Source organism: Oncorhynchus gorbuscha, linkage group LG06 (genome assembly GCF_021184085.1).
Source record: "Oncorhynchus gorbuscha isolate QuinsamMale2020 ecotype Even-year linkage group LG06, OgorEven_v1.0, whole genome shotgun sequence".
Taxonomy (NCBI): domain Eukaryota; kingdom Metazoa; phylum Chordata; class Actinopteri; order Salmoniformes; family Salmonidae; genus Oncorhynchus; species Oncorhynchus gorbuscha.
The window spans coordinates 8,950,695-8,977,818 of record NC_060178.1 but is presented as its reverse complement, the minus strand read 5'-3'; the positions used below and the strand labels follow the sequence as shown (position 1 = coordinate 8,977,818).

General features: G+C 44.6%; 1 protein-coding gene and 1 pseudogene across 2 annotated transcripts; both read right to left on the bottom strand.

Moving 5' to 3' along the window:
- Positions 1-27,124, bottom strand: part of LOC124037497 — a 213,724-nt pseudogene that overhangs the window by 94,540 nt on the left and 92,060 nt on the right.
- Positions 8,594-25,803, bottom strand: LOC124037498. Of its 2 annotated transcripts, none has more exons than XM_046352254.1 (2): positions 25,631-25,803; positions 8,594-10,716 (listed from the first exon to the last, which is right to left on the bottom strand). In XM_046352254.1, exon 2 carries the CDS (start codon positions 9,712-9,714, stop codon positions 8,800-8,802), a length of 915 nt encoding a protein of 304 aa, XP_046208210.1. In that variant the 5' UTR covers positions 9,715-10,716; positions 25,631-25,803; the 3' UTR covers positions 8,594-8,799. The 2 variants fall into 2 exon arrangements, with proteins under 2 accessions (XP_046208210.1, XP_046208211.1); XM_046352255.1 differs by having other exon boundaries at positions 25,655-25,803.

The window sequence follows — 27,124 nt, the reverse complement described above, 5'->3', positions numbered from 1 at the left end:
ACACCAAACGCGATCACAACACGCAGGTTGAAATATCAAAAAACTCTGAACCAATTATATTAATTTGGGGACAGGTCGAAAAGCATTAAACTTGCATTGGGAATTTAGCTAGCTAGCTTGCTGTTGCTAGCTAATTTGTCCTGGGATATAAACATTGAGTTATTTTACCAGAAATGCACAATGTCCTCTACTCCGACAATTAATCCGCACATAAAACAGTCAACCGAATTGTTTCTAGTCATCTCTCCTCCTTCCAGGCATTTTCTTCTTTGGACTTTATATGGCGATTGGCATCTAACTTTCATAATAACGTGTATTACCACGACCGACCGAAGTTCATCTTTCAATCACCCACATATGGGTATAACCAATGAGGAGCGGCACGTGGGTATATGCTTCTAAAAGCCAATGAGGAGATGGGAGAGGCAGGACTTGCATAGCGTTCGGCATCACAAATAGAAGCAACTTCTATTTTAGCGTCTGGCTACGCAGATGCTCATTGGCGTGTGCAATGATTGAATAACATGTATGTGTACATTTATTTTGGTTTGGGTAGCGTGTAAGGCCAAAATCAATGTTTCATCAAATAACTGTTTTTTTATATATATATATATATATATATTTTTTTATAAATATATATATTTTTTTAAATACCTAAACAGTCCCTAAAATTCTGCTCATACAGTAGAAGGTCATGAGATGCAACTTCTTATTAGCCAAACACTGGAATAAATGTTAACTGCAGACCATTGGGCAACTACTATGATGTTTTCAACACCACATACTGTATATGTAATTCAAACAAAAACTGCAGTAGTAGTAGTAGCAGCAGCAACACAGTCAGTAAAATGATGTTACAGAATACAGAGCTTTCTGGCCTAAACCTGAATAAGATTCATTTTCCAAATAGCCAATATTGACAAGCAAGCAGTAAACCTACGGACTGATTGGCTAGGCTAAGCAGCAACACTGATCTGTGTAGAGAAGCTAGGCTAAATACTGGCTAGGCTAAGCAGCAACACTGATCTGTGTAGAGAAGCTAGGCTAAATACTGGCTAGGCTAAGCAGCAACACTGATCTGTGTAGAGAAGCTAGGCTAAATACTGGCTAAGCTAAATAGAGCTAGTCAGTAGTCAGTCAGTGTACAATACTTACAGCAATAGTTCATCCTGGTCATCACAGATAAACAGAGGACACCTGACAAAAACACCTCTCTCCAGTCCAGTCCAATCTCAGTCCCACCTCCAGCTCTGCTAATCCCTTTTATTTGGATGTATTTAACTAGAGTGCTCTACTGCTCCTCCTCAACAGCAGGAGATTCCTACAGACGCACATCAGCAGCAGGCGCCGCCACCGTACTGTAGTGCGCGCGATGCCTCGTAACCAATAGGAGCAGAGAGAACACTCACACGGCCCCTCCCTTCCTTTCTCTGACTGACACAACTGGCTATCTATAGATTCTATAGTAGAGAGAGGCGCAGGTGAGGAGTTTACGATGGAACGAAATCCCGTAATCAGAGAAAAGTCAACTCCACCTTAGCTACAACTCAATCCATCCCTAAATATGTTTACATATGGTTCTGTACTTTCCATTTCAACATCGCTCTCTCACTCTCCCTCCTCTACCACTCTTTCAGTCTCTCTCCCTCCCTACTCACTCTTTCAGTCTCTCTCTCCCCCTCGTTCAGTCTCCCTACCTCCTCTCTCTCGCTAGCTAACAGAACAGCAAAGCCATCTGCACCGCAGTGGAAACTGCTGTATCGGACTTAACCCTCGCAGCGCCAGAAGTGGGACTAGAGCGCTCACAAACAAACACACCTTCACACACTAGGAACCCTCCTGGGGTGCTGCATTACAGTACTATAGCATAACCTCCTGGGGTGCTGCATTACAGTACTATAGCATAACCTCCTGGGGTGCTGCATTACAGTACTATAGCATAACCTCTGGGGTGCTGCATTACAGTACTATAGCATAACCTCCTGGGGTGCTGCATTACAGTACTATAGTATAACCTCCTGGGGTGCTGCATTACAGTACTATAGCATAACCTCCTGGGGTGCTGCATTACAGTACTATAGTATAACCTCCTGGGGTGCTGCATTACAGTACTATAGTATAACCTCCTGGGGTGCTGCATTACAGTACTATAGTATAACCTCCTGGGGTGCTGCATTACAGTACTATAGTATAACCTCCTGGGGTGCTGCATTACAGTACTATAGCATAACCTCCTGGGGTGCTGCATTACAGTACTATAGTATAACCTCCTGGGGTGCTGCATTACAGTACTATAGTATAACCTCCTGGGGTGCTGCATTACAGTACTATAGCATAACCTCCTGGGGTGCTGCATTACAGTACTATAGTATAACCTCCTGGGGTGCTGCATTACAGTACTATAGTATAACCCCCTGGGGTGCTGCATTACAGTACTATAGTATAACCTCCTGGGGTGCTGCATTGCAGTACTATAGTATAACCTCCTGGGGTGCTGCATTACAGTACTATAGTATAAACTCCTGGGGTGCTGCATTACAGTACTATAGTATAACCTCCTGGGGTGCTGCATTACAGTACTATAGTCTAACCTCCTGGGGTGCTGCATTACAGTACTATAGTATAACCTCCTGGGGTGCTGCATTACAGTACTATAGTATAACCTCCTGGGGTGCTGCATTACAGTACTATAGTATAACCTCCTGGGGTGCTGCATTACAGTACTATAGCATAATATCCTCTTAGGGTGCTGCATTACAGTACTATAGTATAACCTCCTGGGGTGCTGCATTACAGTACTATAGTATAACCTCCTGGGGTGCTGCATTACAGTACTATAGTATAACCTCCTGGGGTGCTGCATTACAGTACTATAGCATAACCTCCTGGGGTGCTGCATTACAGTACTATAGCATAACCTCCTGGGGTGCTGCATTGCAGTACTATAGCATAATATCCTCTTAGGGTGCTGCATTACAGTACTATAGTATAACCTCCTGGGGTGCTGCATTACAGTACTATAGTATAACCTCCTGGGGTGCTGCATTACAGTACTATAGTCTAACCTCCTGGGGTGCTGCATTACAGTACTATAGTATAACCTCCTGGGGTGCTGCATTACAGTACTATAGTATAACCTCCTGGGGTGCTGCATTACAGTACTATAGTATAACCTCCTGGGGTGCTGCATTACAGTACTATAGTATAACCTCCTGGGGTGCTGCATTACAGTACTATAGTATAACCTCTTGGGGTGCTGCATTACAGTACTATAGTATAACCTCTTGGGGTGCTGCATTACAGTACTATAGTATAACCTCTTAGGGTGCTGCATTACAGTACATAGTAGTCTAACCTCCTGGGGTGCTGTCATGACAGTACTATAGCATAACCTCTGGGGTGCTGCATTACAGTACTATCCTAAACCTGCTGGGGTGATTACAGTGTTTATCTCCTGGGGTGCTGCTGCATAGCATAGGTAATGGGTGCTGACACATAGGGTGCTGCATTCCATAGTATGCCTCCTGGGGTGCTGCATTACAGTCATGTATAACCTGCCTTCCATTCAGTCCATAATATCAGGGTGCTGCATTCAGTACTATACTAACCATCCTGCTGCATTACAGTACTACACCATCTCTGCTGCATTACCTACTCCAGTACCATCCTGCATTACAGCCTTCCTCTGCCACACTGTCATGCTGCCTTACTCTCCACACCATCCTGGGGTGCTGCCTTACCTACTCCACTAACCATCTGGGGTGCTGCATTACAGTACTATCCTCTGCTGCATTACAGTACTATAGTATAACCTCTTGGGGTGCTGCCTTCAGTACTCTATAACCTCATGCTGCATTACCTCTCCATAACCTCTTGGGGTGCTGCCTTCCTCTGCCACAGTACTATAGTATAACCTCTGGTGCCTGCATTACAGTACTAGTCTATGGTTGTGTCTGCCTTCCTAAACTCCATGCTGCCAGTGTTTTTCTGCAGAGAGGTAATCCATGCTGCCTTCCTCTCCACACCGTCATGCTGCCTTCCTCTCCACACCGTCATGCTGCCTTCCTCTCCACACCGTCATGCTGCCTTCCTCTCCACACCATCCTGCTGCCTTCCTCTCCACACCGTCATGCTGCCTTCCTCTCTATGCTGCCTTCCTCTCCATGCTGCCTTCCTCTCCACACCGTCCCGTCTGGCTGCCTTCCTCTCCATGCTGCCTTCCTCTCCACACCGTTCTGCTGCCTTCCTCTTCATTCCGCCTTCCTCTCTATGCTGCCTTCCTCTCCACACCGTCCTGCTGCCTTCCTCTCCACACCGTCATGCTGCCTTGCTCTCCACACCGTCATGCTGCCTTGCTCTCCACACCGTCATGCTGCCTTGCTCTCCACACCGTCATGCTGCCTTCCTCTCCACACCGTCATGCTGCCTTCCTCTCTATGCTGCCTTCCTCTCCACACCGTCATGCTGCCTTCCTCTCTATGCTGCCTTCCTCTCCACACCGTCATGCTGCCTTGCTCTCCACACCGTCATGCTGCCTTGCTCTCCACACCGTCATGCTGCCTTCCTCTCCACACCGTCATGCTGCCTTCCTCTCCACACCGTCATGCTGCCTTCCTCTCTATGCTGCCTTCCTCTCCATGCTGCCTTCCTCTCCACACCGTCCCCGTCATGCTGCCTTCCTCTCCATGCTGCCTTCCTCTCCACACCGTTCTGCTGCCTTCCTCTTCATTCCGCCTTCCTCTCTATGCTGCCTTCCTCTCCACACCGTCATGCTGCCTTGCTCTCCACACAGTCATGCTGCCTTTCTCCCCACACCGTCCATGCTGCCTTCCTCTCTATGCTGCCTTCCTCTCCAAACCGTCATGCTGCCTTTCTCCCCACACCGTCCATGCTGCCTTCCTCTCCATGCTGCCTTCCTCTCCATGCTGCCTTCCTCTCCATGCTGCCTTCCTCTCCACACCGTCCTGCTGCCTTCCTCTCCATGCTGCCTTCCTCTCCACACCGCCTTCCTCTCCACACCGTCATGCTGCCTTCCTCTCCATGCTGCCTTCCTCTCCATGCTGCCTTCCCTCTCCACACTGTCCTGCTGCCTTCCTCTCCATGCTGCCTTCCTCTCCATGCTGCCTTCCCTCCCCACACCGTCCATGCTGCCTTCCTCTCTATGCTGCCTTCCTCTCCACACCGTCCTGCTGCCTTCCTCTCCATGTTGCCTTCCTCTCCACACCGTCCTGCTGCCTTCCTCTCCATGTTGCCTTCCTCTCCACACCGTCCTGCTGCCTTCCTCTCCTGCTGCCTTCCTCTCCACACCGTCCTGCTGCCTTCCTCTCCACACCGTCCTGCTGCCTTCCTCTCCACACCGTCCTGCTGCCTTCCTCTCCATGCTGCCTTCCTCTCCACACCGTCATGCTGCCTTCCTCTCTATGCTGCCTTCCTCTCCATGAAGCCTTCCTCTCCATGCTGCCTTCCTCTCCATGCTGCCTTCCTCTCCATGCTGCCTTCCTCTCCATGCTGCCTTCCTCTCCATGCTGCCTTCCTCTCCACACCGTCATGCTGCTGTGCTCACTGCCAATCAAATCTCCTTTTATTTATTTATTTAATCCATTTTAGAATAAGCTGTAACTTCACAAAATGTGGAAAAAGTCAAGGGGTCTGAATACATTGTGTTTATCTACTATCCCACCATAGTAGAAAAGATGACACTTCTGTGTGAGAAAGAAATATTTAAAAGATGTAACCTTTATTTAACTAGGCAAGACAGTTAAGAACACATTCTTATTTTCAATGAAGGTCTATTGGGGAACAGTGGGTTATCTGCCTTGTTCAGGGGCAGAATGACAGATTTTTTACCTTGTCAGCTTGGGGATGCGATCTAGCAACCTTTCGGGAACTGGCCCAACACTCTAAATACTAGGCTACCTGCCACTAGGCTACTCTGGGACAGTTGTGGGATGCTATAGATGGGTGATTCTGCAACTTCAGGCACTTTGGCTTTCAGAAATTAAAATGTATTGAAACACCATTTTACCAGTATTATGATCGCCTTTGATTTGTCTAGAAATAACACCTGATAATGGCTGCGATCGTACTATTCAGGAATTTATATATTTTTGTCGTTTTCCTCAGACAGCCTTAGACCAATGTAATTTCCATCACATCATTAAATATCGATTTTAGTTGAAAATGAAATATCATACAATTATTTTATAACACATTTCTTATACATTTGTACATTAACTTGCATTTAATATTATTTTAAGTGCTTTTTAAGGTTTTCCTCAAATTAATAATTCAACACAACGCCTCAATGTATAAACTTGCCTTTGTGAAGAGCTGAAAACATTTATTTATCATTAGAAAATATACATATTTCCACCCAACCTGTTTGTGAGATTATAACAACCATATGATTTCTAAAACAAATCAATGTCAATTATACAGAATATACAAATTTACCTCAAAATATGGGTGTGGTGGTAATGACAAGGCGTGGGTGGTAATGACAAGGTGTGGTGGAAATGACAAGGTGTGGGTGGAAATGACAAGGTGTGGGTGGAAATGACAAGGCGTGGGTGGTAATGACAAGGTGTGGGTGGAAATGACAAGGTGTGGGTGGAAATGACAAGGTGTGGGTGGTAATGACAAGGCGTGGGTGGAAATGACAAGGCGTGGGTGGTAATAACAAGGTGTGGGTGGTAATGACAAGGTGTGAGTGGTAATGACAAGGCGTGGGTGGAAATGACAAGGCGTGGGTGGTAATGACAAGGCGTGGGTGGTAATGACAAGGTGTGGGTGGTAATGACAAGGCGTGGGTAGAAATGACAAGGCGTGGGTGGAAATGACAAGGCGTGGGTGGAAATGACAAGGCGTGGGTGGAAATGACAAGGTGTGGGTGGAAATGACAAGGTGTGGGTGGAAATGACAAGGTGTGGGTGGAAATGACAAGGCGTGGGTGGAAATGACAAGGCGTGGGTGGTAATAACAAGGTGTGGGTGGTAATGACAAGGCGTGGGTGGAAATGACAAGGCGTGGGTGGTAATAACAAGGTGTGGGTGGTAATGACAAGGTGTGAGTGGTAATGACAAGGCGTGGGTGGAAATGACAAGGCGTGGGTGGTAATGACAAGGCGTGGGTGGAAATGACAAGGCGTGGGTGGTAATGACAAGGTGTGGGTGGAAATGACAAGGTGTGGGTGGTAATGACAATGTGTGGGTGGAAATGACAAGGTGTGGGTGGAAATTACATATGTAAAAAAAAAATGAAAAAAATATATAAATAATATTTTATTGCAAACATTTAACAACAACCATTGTAGAACATTTAATTAATTTAAGCAAAAGTAAGATTCCAAAAGTGGACAGAGCTCATGGAAGTAGGCCAGTGGTTTGGAGAGATGAGCCCAGAGGGGTCCTCCGTATAGCAGAGTTCAGTGGTTTGGAGAGATGAGCCCAGAGGGGTCCTCCGTATAGCAGAGTTCAGTGGTTTGGAGAGATGAGCCCAGAGGGGTCCTCCGTATAGCAGAGGCCAGTGGTTTGGAGAGATGAGCCCAGAGGGGTCCTCCGTATAGCAGAGCTCAGTGGTTTGGAGAGATGAGCCCAGAGGGGTCCTCCGTATAGCAGAGCTCAGTGGTTTGGAGAGATGAGCCCAGAGGGGTCCTCCGTATAGCAGAGCTCAGTGGTTTGGAGAGATGAGCCCAGAGGGGTCCTCCGTATAGCAGAGTTCAGTGGTTTGGAGAGATGAGCCCAGAGGGGTCCTCCGTATAGCAGAGGCCAGTGGTTTGGAGAGATGAGCCCAGAGGGGTCCTCCGTATAGCAGAGTTCAGTGGTTTGGAGAGATGAGCCCAGATTGCAGAGGGATCATCTGCATAGCAGAGCTCAGTGAGCATCGTGAAACGGTATCATTTGTGGTATGTCCAACACAGGTGTGGAGGGTCACCTGCATGTGAGAATCACCAAAGTGAACCGCCTGGATCTCACTGGTGTATTTACACAGGTAGTTCTCTCAGTGGCACAACTTTGGTTTTAGAAGTGGGGGAGAATAAATTATTATTATTTATTTTATCCAGTCGGATAAACACTCCAAACAGCCTACCTGACCGCTCTGAGGTGTCTGCATGGTCCTAAAGCACACCGTTGCCTCGTTTTGTATCACACTTCAAATGACAAAACTACGGGGGACAAAAATGCAATTTCAGAATGTGAGATTGACATGTCCCCCCCATCCCCAGTGAAAGTTGTGCCCCTGAGTTCTCTGCCAAGTCAATATGCACGATGATCTCCTCTTTCCGCAGATTCTCTTTTAATCCTCTCAGTTTGGAGTATTGGTGTCGAATGTTGTACATGCAGGGTGCCACACACCTTTTCTTATACTGTCAAATGTACAGTGAACTTCTCCATGTTTCCCACTTGGTTTTTCCTTCTCTTTCCTTCTCTCTCTCTTCAGCTTGGTTTTTCCTTCTCTTTCTCTCTCTCTTCAGCTTGGTTTTTCCTTCTCTTTCTCTCTCTTTTCAGCTTTGTTTTTCCTTCTCTCTCTCTTCAGCTTTGTTTTTCCTTCTCTTTCTCTCTCTCTTCAACTTTGTTTTTCCTTCTCTCTCTCTTTAGCTTTGTTTTTCCTTCTCTTTCTCTCTCTCTTCAGCCTTGTTTTTCCTTCTCTTTCTCTCTCTCTTCAGCTTTGTTTTTCTTTCTCTCTCTTCAGCTTTGTTTTTCCACTCAAACCACCATGTCTGCTCACCAGCATCAAAGTCAGATGTTTTAAGCTCTTTTGCTTGACAAAGGCAGGACTCTCTATACATGCACTCTTTCTTCAGGTTCTGACAGCACAAAGACCCAATAAGGTTCTGACAGCACAACGACCCAATAAGGTTCTGACAGCACAACGACCCAATAAGGTTCTCACAACACAAAGACCCAATAAGGTTCTGACAGCACAAAGACCCAATAAGGTTCTGACAGCACAAAGACCCAATAAGGTTCTGACAGCACAAAGACCCAATAAGGTTCTGACAGCACAACGGCCCAATAAGGTTCTGACAGCACAACGACCCAATAAGGTTCTCACAACACAACGACCCAATAAGGTTCTGACAGCACAACGACCCAATAAGGTTCTGACAGCACAAAGACCCAATAAGGTTCTGACAGCACAAAGACCCAATAAGGTTCTGACAACACAAAGACCCAATAAGGTTCTGACAGCACAAAGACCCAATAAGGTTCTGACAGCACAACGACCCAATAAGGTTCTGACAGCACAAAGACCCAATAAGGTTCTGACAGCACAACGACCCAATAAGGTTCTCACAGCACAAAGACCCAATAAGGTTCTGACAGCACAAAGACCCAATAAGGTTCTGACAGCACAAAGACCCAATAAGGTTCTCACAACACAAAGACCCAATAAGGTTCTGACAGCACAACGACCCAATAAGGTTCTCACAACACAAAGACCCAATAAGGTTCTGACAGCACAACGACCCAATAAGGTTCTGACAGCACAAAGACCCAATAAGGTTCTGACAGCACAAAGACCCAATAAGGTTCTGACAGCACAAAGACCCAATAAGGTTCTCACAACACAAAGACCCAATAAGGTTCTGACAGCACAACAACCCAATAAGGTTCTGACAGCACAACGACCCAATAAGGTTCTGACAGCACAACGACCCAATAAGGTTCTGACAACACAAAAACGTATTTTAAACAATTCATCGTCGGACATTTGAATCTCTCTGAATATTTCCTGTTAAACTTCTGATAAGAAGGTTCTGAACTGTGCCATTCAAGAAGCGTTTCTGCTTGTTTTCTTTCTTTCCTTCTTGTTCCTTGTTAGTGTGTCTTTTTCCCCTGTTGTTGCTGCTCTGCTGTTGTCATCACGTTCATAGAATCTAGTGATTTTCTCTTCTGTGGCTGTGCTATAATTCTGTTACACGGATTCTTTCTGGAGTATTGAAGACTTGATGGCCTGTTTTCATTTGCCCTTGTTGCTTTTGCTTGAAAATCGAAATTCTCTGTTTGCAGCTTTGGCCAGGCCGTACTTTCTCAGGATGTTTCCTCTGAGCATTTTTGAAGCCACTTGTTTGTCTTTTGGCACTGCACATTTTCTGATACTTTTGCTTTAACTCTGAAATGATGGTTATTTTGAAACAATAAAATCCTTCTCAAGTTCTTCGTAGTTCCCTTCACTTTCTGTTTTGTCTTTGGGCGAATCTGGTCTATCCATTTTCTTCATCGGTTGATCATACCTTTTTTTTTGTATTTCTCAGTTTTCCGTTAAGCTTCATCAGATTTGACATTTGTCATGTTTTTGAGCGACCTCTTCCAACCTTTTTCCTTCCAGCAAGTATTGGACTTCTCATTCCTGTTGCAGACGGTGACGACGGGGTATCAGGGCGTGCATCAGGGGCAGGTAAGTTAGTGGCAGGTATGTTAGCCTCATGTTCTGGCTGCAAGTCATCTGGTGACTGAGGTGTTGTGTTGCCTGATAGGTAGGTCTCCATTGCAACTGTTCTCTTTAAAGTCCGTCTTCTAGTCCATTGGTTACATTTCCATCTCTTGCTTCTTTGTTCTCGCTTTGTAAGCTCAGAGATGGATATCAATTCTCCCTTCTCTTTTTTCATCCAGTATCTCTCTGTCTTTTTGCAGATGTTCCTGGTATCATATAGGATCATTTTATATTTTGTTTCTATGTCTGTGACCTCCGTGCTATTTTCTGTAGCATCTTCTAAAAACAAAGAAAAATACTTCTTAAGTTTTCCAATTGTGCACGCCTTGGAGTATTTTCTAGATTAAAGTTATTTAAAACATGATTAAATAAGCCTACTTGTTTTTAAATTAAAAAGTAATAATGGATTTGTGTCATTTCCACAACATTCTGTCATTTCCATCACAGTTAAGTTTGTGATGGAAATAACTGATGGAAATTGCACTTCTGCTGTTTTTTGGAGAAAAATTACAGACTGCTTAGCATGTTTTGGCCAGTATTACAGCTAGCATATGGTTTACACGAAATTCATCAAATACATATTTTAAAAATCAAAATATCAAAGTTCTAATCAAAGTTCTACCACAAATTAAAGAAATTGTAGCCTGTTTGGAAATGACTGACAATAAAAATATTCTCTACACAAGCAATATTGACCTAGATTTTTCATCAACTTCTGGACAGCACATCAGGAACAACTGTCCTCTGCAGCCACGTGCTTCTGTGTCACAATATGTTTCCATGGTAACTAAATTTAACATTCTCTTGAAAAAAAACTTTATTAATGAGGAATTTGCTCTCAGTGGTGGAAATGACACCACTCCCAAAGGACAGGTATACTTTGTGTAAATAAAAAGGGCATACTCACAATAACTATTGATATAGATTTTATTTGACTCTTTCTCTAGAAGATAACATTAATAATTACACATTTATGTAATGTTTTCTCATAGAAAAAAATAGTAGAAGCTCAAAAGTCTGGGTCAGGGGCAAAACAGTGAGAGGTATAAAATGAACCTGAAAAGTAGCTAAAATACTTGATAGAGATGTTGAAAGAAATATGGGGTGATTGTAGTGTAAACTTAATATATAAAGAATAAAACCATGTATTTTTTTTTTATAAAATCCCCAAAATTGACCCTGAGGACATAAAATAAGTTACCGTAGTGGCATAATTACCCAGATCCCAAATTAATACAACTACTCGCATCAAAAACAATGAGGCTGATGCAACAGATCAGAACGTTTAGCTTAAAATGTTGACCTAACCTAATAGGTTATTTCTTCACATTATAAGCGCAGCAATGTACACACGGCAGTAGGCTGTGAGCGCAAATGTTCCAAAACACAATCAACGCAAAAACACTGTTCTCAAAAGTTACCACAAATGTGATTATGCAAGTAATTCTTTATTAGAAAAGGTTCAATTTAACAAAAAATTATAATTTAATTTTAGAATAAGTCTGTAAGAAAAAGTGGAAAAAGTCACGGGGCCTGAATACTTTCCGAATGCACTGTAGACTAGTGGTTTTGCTGTTCGTTAGGACTACTCATCTGATTGGCTGACAAAAAGTACATGTGGACAGTTCTCCTAACATCTTCAATATGCGCCTCAGAATTCGATAAGGATGCCTGCTGTTACATCCCGGATGTGTCCATCGGGGACGTCACGTGACGAGCATAGACTAATAAGTGTTTAGATATGAGAGAGAGCCATGCGAGAGAGCGGTGCTTCGTAGCACGGCGTTTGCAACCGGGAGAAGTGAATTGTAACTATATTCAGCCCAAGGGCACAACGGTCACGCAAGGGGGATGTCAAATTGTAAACGTGAGACTGATGAAGTGTTTGATGCCCGCGCAAGAAACAAAGCAGAGATCATGCCTTTCATGTGACTTTGTTCAAAATCAGTCACATCATGCAGCCTTAGAATGTATTAAAAATCAGAACATATTGCCCAATGTTTGTAAAACAACTAAAGTTGCATTATTAAATCTAAATGAAACAAATAGAAGTACCTGTTTCTTTGTCTACCGATCAACACAGAATAGCCGCTTGTCCGCACTCCCTCAAATCGTTTGGAGAAAATGTCCTTTCTATTTTATTCAGCTTTGTTACATTTTATTCTCCATACTATAAAATAATGCCATGGAATTCTAAGCAAATCTTGTCTGCTAAATGAACTAGTGTAGCCCACAGCCATATGGCATAGCCAGATCAGGACCTAACATTAGGACAACTCAGAGTATGCTATTCTGTCCTTCTGAAATAGCCTGCTTTTCTTCATATCATGTTTCTTTAGAGCTGTCTAAACTAAATAATGGATTTATTGTGATGGTGTCAGCTATATTACATGGATTTATTAGACTTTTAAACATGTAGATGTTTCAAAAGGTCTGCATCAGTGGCTTGTAGGCTGTGTGTGGAAGCCAGGAGATGCTAAACGTGTTTGCGTTCATTAACAGTCAATTACCGTGAGATCGGCAGTTATTTGCTTGTTAATCCCCAGCTGACAACATTCCATGACGTCACAACTCTAGGTGTGACAACTGCAGAGCCTCCGGAGATATTCAGCTCCGTACCGCAACGGAGCTGAAATGTTGTACCCTTTATGCGGAGGGCGCCGTCTAGCTCATTGATGTGATTGGTTGACCGTAGGTGAGAGCGGGAGGTCCTGTATAAACACATAACTCGCTTCCTTGACAACTTCCTTCACAACAGCTCTGCGAAGCCCCCGACTTCTGCGGGGTGAGGGGGGCATCGCAGTAAACGCTGTATGGCCAATGCAGACTTTTGGATTGACCTTTTAGTCTCTACGATTAGTTCACTGAGATGGGCGTGAATAAGTAATAAAATAAAATACACAGTACCAGTCAAATGTTGACATCAGCAAACCCCTCGCCCACCCCTCGTTCTGGGGGGGCCCTGTGCTGGCATGGTTAGATGTGATCTGCGGTTGTGAAGCCGGATGTGGGGGGCCCTGTGCTGTGGCTTTGTTACACGTTGTGAGGCCAGTTGGACGTACTGCCAAATTCTCTAAAACGACATTGGAGGAGGCTTATGGAACATTCAATTATCTTTCAACAGCTCTGGTGAACATTTCTACAGTCAGCATGCCAATTGCAGGCACTCTCAAAACCTGAGACATCTGTGGCTTTGTGTTGTGTGACAAAACTGTACATTTTTAGAGTGGCCTTTTATTGTCCTCAGCACAAGGTGCACCTGTGTAATGATCATGCTGTTTAACCAGCTTCTTGATATGCCACATCTGTCAGGTGGATGGATTATCTTGACAAAGGAGAGATTCTCACTTACAGGGATGTAAACAAATTTGTACACAACGTTGGAGAGAAATAAGCTTTTTTTTTGTAAGTATGGAACATTTCTGGGATATTTTATTTCAGCTCATGAAACCAACACATTGTGTTAATATTTTTCGTTCAGTGTATTTCCAGTATCCAGCCAATGAGGAGGACCGGACATAGAGGATCAGTACAGTGATGCTAATCAGAGAGCCGGGGAGTCTGCCTGTTCTGAGCCACATGTACCAGGTAATCACAAGCAGCTGCTGAACTCAATCAACCCAGTGGGACATATCAGTAGACCACACAGAGAGCGGGAATGTGTTGATAAGTGTGTCTGTCTTCTACCTCTTTCACTGATTTAAAGTGAAGACCAAAAGGATGCAATGAGAAAATGATAGGCTCTATGTGGCGATTAAAAAGGCAGGTATATAAACCTGCAGTCTCCACCCTTACAAAGGGACATTCATTCAAAATGGTGAAATTGAATCGATCATAGATGGTAGATGCAGGCTAGTCACCAAGAGGCGGCAGGCCTCTCTTAGCTCTTTGATAGTGCTTTCCTTCCACGCCTCGGAGTCGTCACAAAAGTCAGGGCGATAGATTTACGATGAGTCTTGATTTATTGAAGGGTGAGCTGCTAGCAAGTCTAGGGTTGCCAGCAGCCAGGCAGATCTATAATAATTATACTGTTGATAGGAGATCCAGTAGACCTATAGTGCCTGCCCGGTAATCCCCGCGCTATGACTCACTGCGTACTATAAGGCAGTGCCTATTCACATCCTTGAATGAGTCAGTCTTCTGTAATACAGCAACATAGCCTACAGTCAGAGAAATCTACCTGCTTGACTTTGGGTTGCCTTCCATATCCAGTGGACCGATAACCTTTCCTAGGAGTCCTATGTACATATTACCTCGACTAACTGGTACCCCCTGTATATAGTCTCCACATTGACTCTGTACTGGTACCCCCTGCATATAGCCTCCACATTGACTCTGTACCGGTACCCCCTGTATATAGCCTCCACATTGACTCTGTACTGGTACCCCCCTGTCTATAGCCTCCACATTAACTCTGTACTGGTACCCCCTGCATATAGCCTCCACATTGACTCTGTACTGGTACCCCCTGCATATAGTCTCCACATTGACTCTGTACTGGTACCCCCTGCATATAGCCTCCACATTGACTCTGTACTGGTACCCCCTGCATATAGCCTCCACATTGACTCTGTACTGGTACCCCCTGCATATAGCCTCCACATTGACTCTGTACCGGTACCCCCTGCATATAGCCTCCACATTGACTCTGTAGCCTCCACATTGACTCTGTACCCCCTGCATATAGCCTCCACATTGACTCTGTACTGGTACCCCCTGCATATAGCCTCCACATTGACTCTGTACTGGTACCCCCTGCATATAGCCTCCACATTGACTCTGTACTGGTACCCCCTGCATATAGCCTCCACATTGACTCTCTGTACTGGCCTACATTGACTCCTGGTACCCCTGCATATAGCCTCCACATTGACTCTGTACTGGTACCCCTGTATATAGCCTCCACATTGAGTCTGTACTGGTACCCCCTGTATATAGCCTCCACATTGACTCTGTACTGGTACCCCCTGTATATAGCCTCCACATTGACTCTGTACTGGTAGCCCCCCTGTATATAGCCTCCACATTGACTCTGTACTGGTACCCCTGTATATAGCCTCCACATTGACTCTGTACTGGTACCCCTGTATATAGCCTCCACATTGACTCTGTACTGGTACCCCTGTATAAAGCCTCCACATTGACTCTGTACTGGTACCCCCTGTATATAGCCTCCACATTGACTCTGTACTGGTACCCCCTGTATATAGCCTCCACATTGACTCTGTACTGGTACCCCCTGTATATAGCCTCCACATTGACTCTGTACTGGTACCCCCTGTATATAGCCTCCACATTGACTCTGTACTGGTACCCCCTGTATATAGCCTCCTGTATATAGCCTCCACATTGACTCTGTACTGGTACCCCCTGTATATAGCCTCCACATTGACTCTGTACTGGTACCCCCTGTATATAGCCTCCACATTGACTCTGTACTGGTACCCCTGTATAAAGCCTCACTATTGTTATTTTACTGCTGTTGTTTAATTATTTGTTACTTTTATTTATTTTTATTTTTTACATAACACTTATTTTTCTTAAAACTGCATTGTTGGTTAAGGGCTCGTAAGTAATCATTTCACTGTAAGGTCTACTACACCTGTTGTATTCACCTTCCGGAGACACCTGAAACCCCACCTCTTTAAGGAATACCTAGGATAGGATAAAGTAATCCTTCTCACCCCCCCCCCCTTAAAATATTTAGATGCACTATTGTAAAGTGGCTGTTCCACTGGATGTCATAAGGTGAATGCACCAATTTGTAAGTCGCTCTGGATAAGAGCGTCTGCTAAATGACTTAAATGTAAATGTAAATGTAATGTAATGTGATTGTATTTGATGGTGGTGAATACCTAGGTACACTGGGCAGTCAACGCATCAGTTTGTAAAAACACCAGAGAGAATATTGGCAGTGCTCCAGCAGAAGGCGACATCAGGCAGGAAATACTACACCAGGTACCAGGAAGTGAAGAGCCAAGGCTCATTAACCCCATTAAGGATAGGCTAGTCGATTTACTAGCTACTGTTTACTTGGACTGATTCCACCCGGGCTGGGGAAGCCGACTACAGTGTGTCATAATATCAACAGCCAATAAAGGCTAAAAGCTTGACTGATCTGATGTAGTCTAGCTTAGTGGTTTCACTAGCTAATGTTGACCAGGACTGACACTGGTTGCCAGGGGAGGCACGGCTACAGTAAAGTGTGAGAGTCTGATGTAGTCTAGCTTAGTGGTTTCACTAGCTAATGTTGACCAGGACTGACACTGGTTGACCAGTCTGATGTAGTCTAGCTTAGTGGTTTCACTAGCTAATGTTGACCAGGACTGACACTGGTTGCCAGGGGAGGCACGGCTACAGTAAAGTGTGAGAGTCTGATGTAGTCTAGCTTAGTGGTTTCACTAGCTAATGTTGACCAGGACTGACACTGGTTGCCAGGGGAGTCACGGCTACAGTAAAGTGTGAGAGTCTGATGTAGTCTAGCTTAGTGGTTTCACTAGCTAATGTTGACCTGGACTGACACTGGTTGCCAGGGGAGGCACGGCTACAGTAAAGTGTGAGAGTCTGATGTAGTCTAGCTTAGTGGTTTCACTAGCTAATGTTGACCTGGACTGACACTGGTTGACACTGATAAAGTGTGAGAGTCTAGCTTAGTGGTTTCACTAGCTAATGTTGACCTGGACTGAGGTTGCCATGTTGACCTGGGAGGCACGGCTACAGTAAAGTGTGAGAGTCTGATGTAGTCTAGCTTAGTGGTTTCACTAGCTAATGTTGACCAGGACTGACACTGGTTGCCAGGGGAGGCACGGCTACAGTAAAGTGTGAGAGTCTGATGTAGTCTAGCTTAGTGGTTTCACTAGCTAATGTTGACCTGGACTGACACTGGTTGCCAGGGGAGGCACGGCTACAGTAAAGTGTGAGAGTCTGATGTAGTCTAGCTTAGTGGTTTCACTAGCTAATGTTGACCTGGACTGACACTGTTTGCCAGGGGAGGCACGGCTACAGTAAAGTGTGAGAGTCTGATGTAGTCTAGCTAGAACTTAGTAACTCCTTTAAAGGTTAAACTTGTGGTTTTACTTGGATTACTGAACTGAACTGGCTGGGAAGGCTGTCTACAGTAACTTCCACTGGATGGGAAAGCTGTCTACAGTGACTGCCACTGGCTGGGAAAGCTATCTGCAGTGACTGCCACTGGCTGGGAAAGCTATCTACAGTGACTGCCACTGGCTGGGAAATCTGTCTACAGTAACTGCCACTGGCTGGGAAAGCTATCTACAGTGACTGCCACTGGCTGGGAAAGCTATCTACAGTGACTGCCACTGGCTGGGAAAGCTGTCTACAGTAACTGCCACTGGCTGGGAAAGCTGTCTACAGTAACTGCCACTGGCTGGGAAAGCTGTCTACAGTAACTGCCACTGGCTAGGAAAGCTGTCTACAGTAACTGCCACTGGCTGGGAAAGCTATCTACAGTAACTGCCACTGGCTGGGAAAGCTATCTACAGTAACTGCCACTGGCTGGGCTTATGCATGCTAGTATAGTTAGCAAGATAAAAGTGTAAGGTGAGCTTAACAACCAATAATTGCTAGCTTCTGCATCTTGCCTATGCTGTTCGGCCATCGAACATCCATACATTTATATGTACATATTCTTAATCATTATTTTACACTTGTGTGTGTATAAGGTAGTTGTTGTGAAATTGTTAGATATTACTTGTTAGATATCACTGCACAGTCGGAACTAGAAGCACAAGCATTTCGCTACACTCGCGTTAACATCTGCTAACCATGTGTATGTGACCAATAACATTTTATTGATATTTGATTTGATTTACCTGGACTGAAACTGGGCCGGCTACAGTCATTGTGTGATTAACATACAAACAATACAACTAGGCTGGCCTGGGTGAGAGGTCAATGTGAGGTCAAATCAACACCCAATATAGACTAACAGTATGACAGTAGCCTAGCACTAAACTGTGCTTTCCTTTAGCCATGAGATAACAGAAGGTACTATGGTGGGTGTTACATTTGAAATTATTTATAAAAATGGAAACTTAACTAATTACAACATTTCACGTCATTGGCCTGGGTGCACTGTACTGTGAAGATGAAACATTTCACTTCATTGGCCTGGGTGCACTGTACTGTGAAGATGAAACATTTCACTCCTCTATACCTTTCTGCTGAAAAGTAACAGAATCCGCTAAAGGAGAGAAGTGGAAAGGAAGGAGAGAGAGTGAGACAGTGAGAAAGAGAGAGAGAGAGAGAGAGAGAGAGAGAGAGAGAGAGAGAGAGAGAGAGAGAGAGAGAGAGAGAGAGTGAGAGTCAGAGAGTGAGCGAGAGACAGAAAGTGAGCGAGAGACAGAGAGTGAGCGAGAGAGAGAGACAGAGGGAGCGAGAGACAGAGAGACAGAGTGTGAGCTAGAGACAGAGAGACAGAATGTGAGCTAGAGACAGAGAGACAGAATGTGAGCTAGAGAGAGAGACAGAGTGTGAGCTAGAGAGAGAGACAGAGTGTGAGCTAGAGAGAGAGACAGAGTGTGAGCTAGAGACAGAGACAGAGTGTGAGCTTGAGACAGAGAGTGAGCGAGAGAGAGACAGAGAGACAGAGAGTGAGTGAGCGAGAGAGAGACAGAGAGTGAGCGACAGAGAGACAGAGAGACAGAGAGTGAGTGAGCGAGAGACAGAGAGACAGAGAGTGAGTGAGCGAGAGAGCGACAGAGAGTGAGCGAGAGAGCGACAGAGAGTGAGCGAGAGACAGAGAGAGCGAGAGACAGAGAGACAGAGTGAGCGAGAGACAGAGAGACAGAGTGAGCGAGAGACAGAGTGAGCGAGAGACAGAGAGTGAGCGAGAGAGAGACAGAGAGACAGAGTGTGAGCGAGAGAGAGAGAGACAGAGTGTGAGCGAGAGACAGAGTGTGAGAGAGAGACAGAGTGTGAGCTTGAGACAGAGAGTGAGCGAGAGAGAGACAGAGAGTGAGTGAGCGAGAGAGAGACAGAGAGTGAGCGACAGAGAGACAGAGAGTGAGCGAGAGAGAGACAGAGAAAGAGCGAGAGACAGAGAGCAAGGCAGAGACAGAGAGCAAGGCAGAGACAGAGAGCAAGGCAGAGACAGAGAGCAAGGCAGAGACAGAGAGCGAGCACCAGAGACAGAGAGACAGAGACAGAGAGACAGAGACAGCGAGAGACAGAGACAGAGACAGAGACAGCGAGAGACAGAGAGCAAGACAGAGACAGAGAGCAAGACAGAGACAGAGAGCAAGACAGAGACAGAGAGCAAGACAGAGACAGAGAGCAAGACAGAGACAAGTCTGACCAGACTGGGTTGGAAGGCATTGAAGCAGCTAGACGTCTCCTCCAATCAACCTTAGAGCGAGGTGGAGCAGCTAGACGTCAATCAACCTCAGAGCGAGGTGGAGCAGCTAGACGTCTCCTCCCATCAACCTCAGAGCGAGGTGGAGCAGCTAGAGGTGGAGCAGCTAGACGTCTCTCCAATCAACCTCAGAGCGAGGTGGAGCAGCTAGACGTCTCCTCCAATCAACCTCAGAGCGAGGTGGAGCAGCTAGACGTCTCCTCCCATCAACCTCAGAGCGAGGTGGAGCAGCTAAACGTCTCCTCTAATCAACCTCAGAGCGAGGTGGAGCAGCTAGACGTCAATCAACCTCAGAGCGAGGTGGAGCAGCTAGACGTCAATCAACCTCAGAGCGAGGTGGAGCAGCTAGACGTCTCTTCCAATCAACCTCAGAGCGAGGTGGAGCAGCTAGACGTCTCTTCCAATCAACCTCAGAGCGAGGTGGAGCAGCTAGACGTCAATCAACCTCAGAGCGAGGTGGAGCAGCTAGACGTCAATCAACCTCAGAGCGAGGTGGAGCAGCTAGACGTCAATCAACCTCAGAGCGAGGTGGAGCAGCTAGACGTCAATCAACCTCAGAGCGAGGTGGAGCAGCTAGACATCTCCTCAAATCAACATCTTCCTGAATAGAGAAGCAAACATCCCTTCTACCTTCACTGTGTGTGTGTATGTGAGGGTAAACGTGTGTGTGTGTGTGTGTGTGTGTGTGTGTGTGTGTGTGTGTGTGTGTGTGTGTGTGTGTGTGTGTGTGTGTGTGTGTGTGTGTGTGTGTGTGTGTGTGTGTGTGTGTGTGTGTGTGTGTGTGTGTGTGTGTGTGTGTGTGTGTGTGTGTGTGTGTGTGTGTGTGTGTGTGTGTGTGTGTGTGTGTGTGTGTGTTCCAGCAGGTAGACTCAGTCAGCACGAAATAATGAGACAGGAAATCTTAAAATAAACCAGTAAGACTCCTCTAATTTGAATCTACCGGACTGATCACAGCTAAATCAGGAAATATCCAACTAGTTGATCCAACTAGTTTTAAATAAGTGTTCACCAAGGAACCAACTGAGCATCACAAAATGATCTAAAATAGACATTGCACACAACCAATCGAGGCTCTAATGCCTAGCAATGCGTATTAGAGCTTGCATCAGATTTAGCCTACAAACTGGGAACCGTTATGCTAACATTATAAAGCTTTTGAAACCATCATATAAGGGCCAATCGTGATCCAATCTCTCGTGACTGAGGTCAACAGAAAAAGGCAGGCAAAAATGATGACAATAACAATAACCTATAGCACGACGGATGGATTAGGCTAGATGGCTGGATCTATTCAAATCAAATCAAACTTTATTTGTCACACGTGCGCTGAATACAACAAGTGTTTTATTCGGGGTCATTTAGCAGATGTTATTGCGGGTGTAGCGAAATGCTTGTGTTCCTAGCTCCAACAGTGCAGTAGTATCTAACTAAATGCTTGTGTTCCTAGCTCCAACAGTGCAGTAGTATCTAACTAAATGCTTGTGTTCCTAGCTCCAACAGTGCAGTAGTATCTAACTAAATGCTTGTGTTTCTAGCTCCAACAGTGCAGTAGTATCTAACTAAATGCTTGTGTTCCTAGCTCCAACAGTGCAGTAGTATCTAACTAAATGCTTGTGTTCCTAGCTCCAACAGTGCAGTAGTATCTAACTAAATGTTTGTGTTCCTAGCTCCAGCAGTGCAGTAGTATCTAACTAAATGCTTGTGTTTCTAGCTCCAACAGTGCAGTAGTATCTAACTAAATGCTTGTGTTCCTAGCTCCAACAGTACAGTAGTATCTAACTAAATGCTTGTGTTCCTAGCTCCAACAGTGCAGTAGTATAACTAAATGCTTGTGTTCCTAGCTCCAACAGTGCAGTAGTATCTAACTAAATGCTTGTGTTCCTAGCTCCAACAGTGCAGTAGTATCTAACTAAATGTTTGTGTTCCTCGCTCCAGCAGTATCTAACTAAATGCTTGTGTTCCTAGCTCCAACAGTGCAGTAGTATCTAACTAAATGGTTGTGTTCCTAGCTCCAACAGTGCAGTAGTATCTAACTAAATGGTTGTGTTCCTAGCTCCAACAGTGCAGTAGTATAACTAAATGCTTGTGTTCCAAGCTCCAACAGTGCAGTAATATCTAACTAAATGCTTGTGTTTCTAGCTCCAACAGTGCAGTAGTATAACTAAATGCTTGTGTTCCAAGCTCCAACGGTGCAGTAGTATCTAACTAAATGCTTGTGTTCCTAGCTCCAATAGTGCAGTAGTATAACTAAATGCTTGTGTTTCTAGCTCCAACAGTGCAGTAGTATCTAACTAAATGTTTGTGTTCCTCGCTCCAACAGTGCAGTAGTATTTAATAATTCAATCTGTAACAAATCAAGTCACCAGACATGAGCCTAGATCAACAGATTAACTTACTGCAGGGCGTAATAAATATCATTCCTTCTCCTCTCCTCAGGATCCATCATGCACCATTACAACTCTGGTTCAGAGGTTAAATGTGGAAGACACGTTTCAGTTGAAGGCATTCAGTTATACAACTGACTAGGTATCTCACTTTCCCTACTGGACATTTCCTGCCATGTGTCTACTCTCCCTTGTATAGGCTATGAAACACACACACACACACACACACACACACACACACACACACACACACACACACACACACACACACACACACACACACACACACACACACACACACACACACACACACACACACACACACACACACACACGACCAAAGGTGTGTGGACACCTGCTCGTCCAACATCCCATTCCAAAATCATGGGCATTAACATGGAGTTGGGTCCCCTCTTCACTGCTATAACAGTCTCCACTCTTCTGGGAAGGCTTTCCACTAGATGTTGGAACATTGATGCAGGGACTTGCTTCCATTCAGCCATTAGTGAGGTCAGGCACTGATGTTGGGCGATTAGGCCTGGCTTGAAGTCTGCGTTCCAATTCATCCCAATGGTGTTCGATGGAGTTGAGGTCAGGGCTCTGTGCAGGTCAGTCAAGTTCTTCCACACCAATCTCGACAAACCATTTCTGTATGGACCTCACTTTGTGCCTGGGGGCATTGTCATGCTGAAACAGGAAAGGGCCTTCCCCAAACTGTTGCCACAAAGTTGGAAGCACAGATTGTCTAAAATGTCCCTGTATGCTGTGACATTAAGATTCCCCTTCACTGGAACTAAAGGCACTAGCCCCAACCATGAAAAACTGCCCCAGACCACTATTCCTCCTCCTCTAAACTTTACAGTTGGCACTATGCATTCGGGCAGGTAGCGTTCTCCTGGCATCCGCCAAACCCAGATTTGTCCGTTGGACTGCCAGATGGTGAAGCGTGATTTGTCACTCCAGAGAACGTATTTCCACTGCTCAGAGTCATGGTGATTGCGTGCGGCTGCTTGGCCATGGAAACACATTTCATGAAGCTCCCGACAAACAGTTCTTGTGCTGACGTTGCTTCCAGAGGCAGTTTGTAACTCGGTAGTGAGTGTTACAACCAAGGAAAGACGATTTTTTACGCGCTACGTGCTTCAGCACTCGGCGGTGCCGTTTAAAAAAATATATATATTTTACCTTTATTTAACCAGGCAAGTCAGTTAAGAACATATTCTTATATTTTCAATGACGGCCTGGGAACAGTGGGTTAACTGCCTGTTCAGGGGCAGAACGACAGATTTGTACCTTGTCAGCTCGGGGGTTTGAACTCGGAACCTTCCGGTTACTAGTCCAACGCTCTAACCACTAGGCTACACTGCCGCCCCTGTGAGCTTATGTGGTCTACCACTTTGCGGCTGAGCCGTTGCTGCTCCTAGATGTTTCCACTTCACAATAACAGCACTTACAGTTGACCGGGGCAGCTCTAGCAGGGCAGAAATTTGACAAACCGACTTGGTTGGTTAGGTAGCATCCTATGACGGTGCCACGTTGAAAGTCACTGAATCCTTCAATACGGGCCATTCTACTGCAAATGTTTGTCTATGCTTAAGGACAAACATACTTAGTCATATTGAGATGACAATGGAATGAATAAAAGCAGCCTATTTTGGAGACATTGCTAATCCATTGCTCCCCAGTCTATATTCCTGCTGTGAAGGTCAACTGTTCTTTACTTATTTATGAGATGGAAAAATAAAACATGGCAACTCCATTACTGTGGTTAAAGAAAAAATACAATACAAAATCATTCTGAAACTGTTAAAGTACCAACAGTTTTGCTCAAAGAAACTTTTGCAGAGGGGGCTAACACAAGGCACCAAGGTTATGCGCTAAAATGTTATTGATGCTACAACACAGAATGGAGAAAAAAAATATTGTCTTTTGAAATGTGTATATTTTTTGGTATTCAGTGCTTTAAATCACCAGTTCAATCTCAAATAATCTAAGCAAAAGCATAGGATGACAAGTTCATGGTCGCTTTCCATATTGGTGGTTCATTCTACTTGTGTGACAAAGAGCAATAAATACAGGTGTCAGTACCATGTTGTTATCTATACACCTGCCACGCCTCCAAGAGGTCATTTCTGTGTGCTAATAGTTTACAAATAATGACGACGTTGAACTAAAATGTGTATTGTATGTGAATTCTGCCCGTGTGTGATCATTTATAATGCAAGGCTGGCAAAAAAAAAAGAAAGAAAAACGACAGTGAGTCACAGGTAATGATGTATGACCCTGAAGATGATATCAGGACAAGTGGGGAGAATAACACAGTCCCAAGCAGTAAGAAAACCCTTCATGGTCACATCAAACCACAGTCAAAAAGGTCGCAATCACATGTCCCGTCTCACCTCTTGTCCTCAGGGTAACCTAGCAGAATAGCCTCCTCAACGTAACCTAAATAGCTATCTGATAACGTTACCGACGGATACAAGACAGAAGGACAGGTTGGTGGTGACTACCGAAACACAGATGCTGCCTGGACATCTAACATTATATTCAAACAGGTCGGTGATGAAGGTAGTTAGACTGAACTTGCTTGCCATATAGAAAAGTTCCCTGAACAAACATCACTAGCTCATAATGATTTAAACAGCTGTCTGTGTGTAATTTAAGCCGGTTTGTTAACGTGACAGGTTTGTTAACGTGACAGGCTATATTTACTAGTTTATGTGTCTAACAATGTCACTTACCAACTCAGTATCTGTATACAATGTAGCACGCTAAAACATGACATAGATAAACTTCTTGTTTTCATTCGTTGCTGCCTGACTGATGCAGCCAGACAGATAATTACTCTATATTAGTATATTAGTTACTCTATATTAGTTGTATAGACCGTAATTCCGTTAAATCATGAGCAACAACACCGATCAAACCGAGTGAGACAGGTGCTTGACTCCGGGGGTAAGACCTTCCACACACAGACTGCTGGAGCTGAGTAAAAACCCTTATTGTGCCATATTTTCCATGCATTATGATGGGGATGAGGGGGGTCTTTGCTATGATTTCTTGCCACACACACAGTTAACAGCTAACGGGAGACACCTTCGGTTTATAGGAACCGGGGGGGGTCGCCGACATTTTGTTACTGCCGGTGATGCAAGCTGTCCTGGCTATACAACAGCAAACACTTCCGTCTTCCTAGCGCCATGCCAAGTGTTTTAATCTCCTCGACCCTTGGTTAATCTACATGAAAACAATTGTATTTTAAAAATGTCCTTTGGCTTAGCCTAGCCAGGTAACGTTAGCTAGTTTAGTAAACTGGTAGTGTGTATCCTCTCGCTAATAGCAGTCCACAGCGGGACGACTACTACACACACACACACACACTGGCTTTTCTCTCTCTCTAGCTAAAACATATCACATGAAATCCATATGTATTCACCTTATTCGGTGTACTGGTCCTTACAATGTATGGGTGAAATCCTTTTTAGGAAAATAATGAATAAATCGTCTGGCGTGGCTCCAAAGCAGCCGCACTGCAATGGCAGGCACTGGATGCCTTCCCCCTCTCTACCAGACCGATTTTCTTCACAGCAGCACCGTGACAGGTCTGCCGAGCTAAACTCGGGTGGAGTAGCTACGTAGAAAAATAAAAAGCATTACGCGTCATTCCACTGTAAAGGTTACAGGGTCGAGAACCCATGCCTCAGCATAATTATCGAGCATGGAGGTCAAATTAATATAAAATTAACAAGTTCAATCATTAGACTATATTTCAAAGCTGCACATTAAAACCTGCAATATGACATAATGTCATGATGACTTTTAAGACAAAAGTGTGTGTGTGTGTGTGTATATAGTTAACATTGCCCTTGATCATGACACTACGTGCCATTATATTACGCATAAAATTAATTGGACCAAGGCGTCTTCTGTATGGGGGAGTTTTGTTAAGAGCTCTGATGCTTGGTCTGAACATCAACACACATTGCTAGCGGTATGAATTTGGAAAAGGCCCTAATATTTCATATCAGCGATTAAATTATTTTCAAGAAACAAAAGGTTAAATTGATACACACTTTTTTTTAAAAATAGGGCTAGAGTTTTCTCCATTTAAACATTCTTGTAATATAGATTAAGATCTTTATTGGTCAATTGCACACAAAGTACAACCAACATTTGACTTCAGCCTTTAACCTGACCCTTCTGAAAGAATATGGTGCTTTCAAGACAAGTTGGGAACTCTGGAAAAACGAGGTCGAATCATGACGTCAGTGATATTCAGGTTGGAAAGTCAAGAGTTATATGCCGTGTTCAAGACAACTGGGGAACTCGGCATAGCTCGAAATAGCTCCGACTAGGGAAAAATAGTTTTGGATGGTCATCCAACTAAGGAATTCCAAGTTGAGAACTCTGTCCTCTTTCTACAGCTCTGACTTGAAGATCGCTGGTGTCATGATTCTACCTCAATTTTTTCAGAGTTCCCAGTTGTCTTGAAAGCACCACTAGAAGGATGCCAGAGTTTCCGACTTGGAATTCAATACAAACAATTTTCCCAGTCAGTTCCCAGTTATCTTGAAGTTGGAGATTTCCAAGTTCCCAGTTGTTATAAACGCAGCAACACATACATACAGTAACTGCAAAAACATATCTTAATTGGGCGTTGAGCCACCACGAGCCGCCAGAACAGCTGCAATGCACATTGGTATAGATTCTACAAATGTCTGGAACTCTATTGGAGGGATGCGACAGAATTCTTCCTTGAGAAATTCCATAATTTTGTGTTTTGTTGATAGTGATAGAAAACGCTGCCTCAGGCGCCACTCTAGAGTCTCCCATAAGTGTTCAATTGGGTTGAGATCTGATGACTGAGACACGCCCTTTACATTTACATTTACATTTAAGTCATTTAGCAGACGCTCTTATCCAGAGCGAC